General features: G+C 28.8%; 1 protein-coding gene across 2 annotated transcripts; it reads left to right on the forward strand.

Annotated features, from left to right (window-relative positions):
- The first annotated feature begins 1698 nt into the window (after positions 1–1698).
- On the forward strand, positions 1699–3032 carry LOC113873230 (gibberellin 20 oxidase 1-like). 2 transcript variants are annotated; one of them, XM_027511273.1, is made up of 3 exons: positions 1699–2258; positions 2350–2671; positions 2769–3032. In XM_027511273.1, exons 1-3 carry the CDS (start codon positions 1699–1701, stop codon positions 3030–3032), a joined length of 1146 nt encoding a protein of 381 aa, XP_027367074.1. The 2 variants fall into 2 exon arrangements, with proteins under 2 accessions (XP_027367074.1, XP_027367075.1); XM_027511274.1 differs by having other exon boundaries at positions 2874–3032.
- Positions 3033–6913: the final 3881 nt, after the last annotated feature.

Raw genomic sequence — 6913 nt, forward strand, 5'->3', positions numbered from 1 at the left:
AGAGAAGGAATATGCTTATTAATTGTTCGGATAAGTACAGTGTGGTCTTTGTGGTTACATAAAAATAGAATTGTATTTTTCAATGGTGTTTTGGATAAGAGGGAAGTTCTAGATTCTATTATTCTAAGGTCTTGGAAATGACTATCACTTGTTAGTAAGAGAAAAACTATTTTGTTAGCTGATTGGTATTTGAACTCACGAAATTACATCCGTCTTAACTTTGTATAAATATATTTTTGCTTTTTATTTCTTTAAGTTAGTAATTTTTTTTTCTGTGTATATGGGTTTTAAGTTTCCCTTGAACTCTCTTAAATAATATATGTTTTACCTATAAAAAATATATAAAATATTTGAAAGTAAAAAATGTACATAATAAAATAAGGTCGTATTTTATATTATTTATGAAAATAGAAAATAAAAAATATTTTCTTAAAATGAATTGATCTTAATTTTAAATACAAACATTATGATTATTATGAATAATAAACAATGTGTAAACATGTAATTTTGTTGATAACTAATATTTCCGTGGATATTTTTTGTTCAATATATGTAAAATAGGTATTTATATTTCCCATTTTAGTTATTTAATATAAGGATCTTATAAGAGTGCATTGAAAATTATTAATTTTTTAAATCACATTAAAAATACATTTAAAAATTAAATAATCAACAGTTGCCTTGATATAACTAATTTTTTTGTTAGAAAACGGCCACTATGCAATTATCTCTCATCTTGGCTCTTTTCCGTGAAATCCAGTACTTGTTTACATGATTTTTTAAAATAAAATATAGTTTGGCTGAACTTGAATAAATTTATTAATAAATATTTATGAAAAATAAAATAAAGAGACAAAATATATTAAACTTTTTTTTAATATTTGAAATCAACATATGTATTTTTCAAAAAAATTATTTAACTTTTTTAAAAGTTGAACTGCGTAATTAAATTTTGACCTTAAAAACAATATAATTCATTTTACGTTCTTATTTATTCTCTCCTATAAATATTTATTAGAAGGTTTATTTAAATTTTTTTTCTCTAACTATCTTCTAGAGAGGACAACCATGCTATAATTCAGCGGCAAAGTTTTATCTTTAATCATTTAATACAATAATTGAGTTTATAGCATTACTTTGTGATACTGAAAATTTTATCAATCCAAAATTAATTTTCTAAAAAATATTTAAATAATGTGAAGTAAAATTAATAAAATAAAACGTGAATCATGTTTTCATGTTAATATATAAGTTATGTTGATTGAAAAATAAAATAGAGTTGAGCTTTTGTCTAGCAAATTAGGTATCTAGGAGTTACATTGAACTTCAATAATTCTAGTTAAATTTCATGAATTTTATTTTAAAAAAACCAATAACTCTTGTATTTTTCTCTTGTTATTTTTAGAAAACTTAAAATTGAAACAAAATATTGTCCTAATCGCTGGTAAATGGAAAAAATGAAATTGGAAGAAAAGAAGAGTGAAATGCATAAAAGTAGAGTGTGTGTGGGCGCGTGAATAAGTCTCTGAGCTTATATAAGATTCCAATATTTGTTCCACGATTTCCCCAACAAGCGGCCTTGGCTTTTCTTTCATCTCATCTACCAACTTATTTCACTGCTTCCCTTTCTCTCCTCGTAACAACAACTCTGTTTCTCTCTCTTTACAAACAACAAGCTTTGTATTATTAATTAATGCAATGGCAGTGGAATGCATAACAAGCACACACTCCATGCCCATGCTTCAACCACCAAATCAAGAAAGCAAAGAACAAGAACCACCATTGGTTTTTGATGCCTCTGTTCTTAGACACCAACTTAACATACCAACCCAATTCGTTTGGCCTGACGAAGAGAAAGCCAAGTTGGATGTACCCGAACTGGTGGTCCCATTCATTGACTTGGGAGGGTTTCTCTCAGGTGACCCAATTGCCGCAATGGAAGCCTCAAGGCTTGTTGGTGAAGCATGTCAAAAGCATGGCTTCTTTCTTGTTGTCAATCATGGGATTGACAAACACCTCATCTCTCATGCTCACCTTTACATGGATCACTTCTTTGACCTTCCCCTGTCTCAGAAACAGAGGGCTCAGAGGAAAGCAGGGGAGCACTGTGGTTATGCTAGTAGCTTCACTGGCAGGTTCTCCTCCAAGCTTCCATGGAAAGAGACACTTTCTTTTCAGTACTCAGCTGATAAAGACTCCTCAAACCTTGTCAAAGACTACTTGTGCCATAAAATGGGCAAGGAGTTTGAGCAATTTGGGTAATGATAGTTTTTCTTTTGTTCATGAATAATTAAACAACCCATGTTTTATTTTGCCCTGACTCGTGTTTTTGCATGTTAATTTATACAGGAAGGTTTACCAGGACTACTGTGAAGCCATGAGCAATCTTTCTTTGGGTATAATGGAGCTTCTTGGAATGAGCCTTGGAGTTGGTAAAGCATATTTTAGGGAGTTCTTTGAAGGGAACAGTTCAATAATGAGACTGAATTACTACCCTCCTTGTCAAAAACCTGACCTCACTTTAGGCACTGGACCTCATTGTGATCCAACATCTTTGACCATTCTTCACCAAGACCAAGTGGGTGGCCTGCAAGTTTGTGTTGACAATGAGTGGCATTCCATTAGCCCGGATTTCAATGCTTTTGTAGTCAATATTGGAGATACCTTCATGGTATGTTTTGATGCACTTATATTACCAAACCAAACAACGAGCTTGAATTTTAGTTCATGAGTTAGTATTTAATGTTGTTTTGGTTTTTGTTGATTAGGCTCTTTCAAATGGGAGATACAAGAGTTGCTTGCATAGGGCAGTGGTGAACAGCAAGACAACAAGAAAATCTCTTGCTTTCTTTTTGTGTCCAAGAAGTGACAAGGTGGTAAGTCCACCATGTGAATTAGTGGACAATTTGAGCCCAAGGCTATACCCAGATTTTACGTGGCCCATGCTGCTTGAGTTTACTCAAAAGCATTACAGAGCTGACATGAAAACCCTTGAAGCATTTGCCAACTGGCTTCAATGGAAAAGTAACTAAAATTCAAGAAGCACATGAAGGCCATGTTATTGGCCAGCCTTTCATCTACGCCAAAAAGAAAAGTGACACGTGGGAAATTATTTCACGAAAAAACAAAAGGAGACACTTATTAGGAGTTTCTTCATGTTTTGAGTATGGTAATGCTACACTAGTAGTGTTGGGTAATGGACCAAACAGGGAAGATAAAATAGTTTTAAAAGAATCAATAAACAAAATTCATCAGGTAATTATGTAATTTTCATTTCATCGTATAGAAGGTTTCTTCATGTAATTTGCATGCATATAAGATATGGTAATCGGAGCAGCTTTTCGCAATGAAAATGTAACCTTGTGGCCTAACAACACTCATCATCTCTCGTGGTCGGCTCGGATTTGGGATAAATTAATATTCAAATTTTTATTTTTCAGAAAATTTTGTAATTAAACACAATCGAATCATTATAATTAAATCCAAGACAGTTCGGGATGAGTAACCCAACATAACGTGTGTTTATATTATTAAAAAAATAAGAAGTAAGAGGAAAATAGTTTTGGTTTGGTTGGGTAATATATGGTTTTCAAATTGAGACTAAAATCGAAAACGGTCTTAGTTTCATTTTGCAAACTATATTCTTTTTCTTTTATCTCATGTTTGGACAATTTGACTGGGTTTGCGATTTTACCCACTGTAATTACTCATATCATTTAAGCATCCATTTAGTTTATAATTGAAAAAATAATATATATATATCAAGATTTATTTTGATACATATCTTAATTATGTTTAATAGTTTAAAATTAATTTGATCAAATTAAAGGTTAGAGAGAGAAAGTTAAAGTACGTTGTACAACTATGAGAACCTACATGTTACAAGTTAAAAACTAATCCACCTCTCCCTTTTTCTTATTAATTAAAAAGGAAATGTGAGAAAAATGAATAACTAAACAGACAATTTTGAATAGAGTATGCGTAGTGAGAATGAAAATTGTCACTCTGTTTGGTTTTATGGATTTTGACAGAAGAGAAGTGCCACAAAATTGAAGTGAAAAGCACCACTTCTTTCATTTGGAACAGCGAGCAACATGGAAGGATATGGAAAAATAAATAATAATAATAATAATAAGTCCATATAAATATTTTCTTCACAGGATGGAAAAGAGGAGAGAAGTGCTCACACTTCTCTTATGCTTCTTTTATTTTCTCTTGATTTAAATTAATTAAATTTTACTTCTTTCTATCCTACGTCTTTTCACTTTAAAATAAAGCATTAGTTTCCACAAATTTAGGAGGAGAAAAGTCGATAATGTAATATTCACACCATGAATGCTAAACCATTGAGAATAATGATGAAAGTAGAGAAGACAATATTCATGCTATTTTTTATCGTTTTGCTTTCTTGTATTTGTGTTATGAGGATTCACTTTATTGAAAATAAAAAAGAAATCCATTTTTTTCTTGATGTTTATTGTATGTCATTTTTTTTATAATTACACGTTTGTTGAAAAAAAAAAGGTATATTAATTTATTATTATTTACTATCTTAAAATAATTTAAAAGTATAATAGAAGTAGTGTGAAAATAACTTTGTTATTATTAAAAATGAACTTTGATATTTGTACATCATAATTCTTTTCTTTATGAAAATAAAGATAAAAAGAGTGTGAGAGAGATACAAAAAATTGAAAATAATACATAAATATGATTATTGTTGATTAAAAATAGTAATGAAACTAGTTTTTATTTATTTATTTGGGTTTGGGAAAAGACAAACTTTAAATACAGTATAACAAGGATTGTTAGTATAATTCTTTAGCTAAAATTGTTTTTTTTTATCTGAATGATTATTATCACTTTAACCGTTAAAATAAAAATAAATTTTTATTAAAATTTTATAATAATACTATATATTATAATTTGTTATAAAATTTTATTATTTATTAATTTTTACTATGTATCTTTATATGTCAGAAAATTCAAAATTATAAACAACACAACTAATAATAGATGTAATAATGTATCAAGTTTTGGTGATTTAATAAATGCTTGATGCCAACAAATTTTGTCTCATTGAAGAAGGGTGACAAGGAGAAGCCGAACTCTATGGCATTGATTTTGGTACAACGTTTCCTCATAACCCTTCCCTTACACTAACTCGGATCACAGCCCCAACCCCTTTCCTTGTGTTGAATGTTTAGATTTGGTTTGCCTTTTGAAGCTCCAATTTGTTGTTTGACTCATTAAAGGAAACAGACCCGCTAAATAAAAAATTAGAGTGCTTAATTAATTAAAAAGATGCTTTAATTTACTGCTACATCCTACATCCAACGTCAGAACTCTGATGCATCAACCAATAATCTTTCCCTATCTTCAGGATCTTGGACCTATTTCAGAGTCAGATTAAAAAACCAAGGCAAATAAATTCAGTAGCAATAGCTGGCCCACTATTTCATTCATTCGGTGGAAAAGGAGCCTAAAACTATACACAAACGTTCTTTGTATCACTAACTGGAGACATTTTTACTCTATTGCAAGTATACAGAATTTTATTATTTTAAATTATTATAGAAATTAACAATTTTCGTAAATATAAATAATCTATAATTAATGGTAATTAAATTTTTATACTATTGTATACTTTAATTAATTTTTTTAAAAAGAGAGGTAATTATAAACAATAATATACAATAGTGTATATATAATAATAAGATTTTTTAATATGATGGTGGGAATGAAAATCTTAACTATTAAATTTAATTATAAATTTAAAATATTAAATTATATGACATTTTAAAATAATTTTATAATTATAAATAAATTTTCAATTTTATCGATTGTATGACTAAATTTTACCTCTCATCATTAAAGTACACTCTTTTTTGTTTGTAATTCCTACTAAAATTAGAGGATGGGAATTGAGGTTTTTTTTTTTTAACCCTTCCTTATGTTTTGAATTCCTCCAGATCATTGAAAGGTTTCAGAGAGAGAGAAAAAAACTCATATTATAAAATCATATTAACATTAAATATCTTTTATTTTCTTACTCTGATTTACCATTCGTTCTTCTTTGAATGCTTCTCTTTCTTTTTCCTTCTAAATTTCCAAGCACTCTTTAAAAAAATCAACCCTAATTTTTGTACGTACTGATTTATATATATTATCTATTCGTTTCATATATACAGCTTATCATATACCCCAATACCCCCTCTCTTTAGATGCTGTAACATTATTCTCATGGTATTTTAATCACTCTCTGTTTAAGAAAAATAAAATAAATTATACGAATGAGAAAGAAAGATATAGATATATAAGTAGGTGTTATAGTTGAGTTCCTTTCAATTATTTAGTTTATCTCACTCAAATTGCTGTTTCGATTTTCCTAATCTCTTCTCTTGGTTTCCACAATTTTCCTTAGAAACAAACAAAATGTAAGACACATCAAATTTCTATTATCAACTCTTCATTACGTGAGCAAAATGAGTGTTGGGACTATACACTTGTTAGGTCGGATTGAGGTCAAGTGAAGAATTATCCAAACCAAATAATTAGATTTAGGGTAAATTCGATTGGATCAATTTGTCAAAATTTGCATCTGATTTGACAAACTGATTAAAATTGGGTTGACTCAGGTCTTTTGTCACTGTATTTACAGATTTATATTTTTTAAAAATACATATAAAAATAAAATATTAAAATTGGAATTTCAGATTGTACATGTATTTATTATACACAGCACATTTCTCTACTTTTTTAAAAGTCAATTTCTCCTCACTAATATGGTAAACAAAACACAGAAGTATCGTTTTTTATAAAAAAATTTCAACATGTGCTAAAAAAAGTACATATTGAAAAATAAAAAAATAATAATGAAATTTTTATTAAAAATGATAAATTTTAATATTAT

The sequence above is a fragment of the Abrus precatorius genome, unplaced genomic scaffold (assembly GCF_003935025.1).
Source record: "Abrus precatorius isolate BTA unplaced genomic scaffold, Abrus_2018 Scaffold7, whole genome shotgun sequence".
In the NCBI taxonomy this organism is placed as follows: domain Eukaryota; kingdom Viridiplantae; phylum Streptophyta; class Magnoliopsida; order Fabales; family Fabaceae; genus Abrus; species Abrus precatorius.

Coding starts and splice junctions, on each gene's coding strand:
- LOC113873230 (XM_027511273.1), top strand. CDS start 1,699: ATGGCAGTGGAATGCATAACAAGCACACACTCCATGCCCATGCTTCAA. Junction 2,259..2,349: donor AAGGAGTTTGAGCAATTTGG/GTAATGATAGTT, acceptor TAATTTATACAG/GAAGGTTTACCAGGACTACT. Junction 2,672..2,768: donor ATATTGGAGATACCTTCATG/GTATGTTTTGAT, acceptor TTTGTTGATTAG/GCTCTTTCAAATGGGAGATA.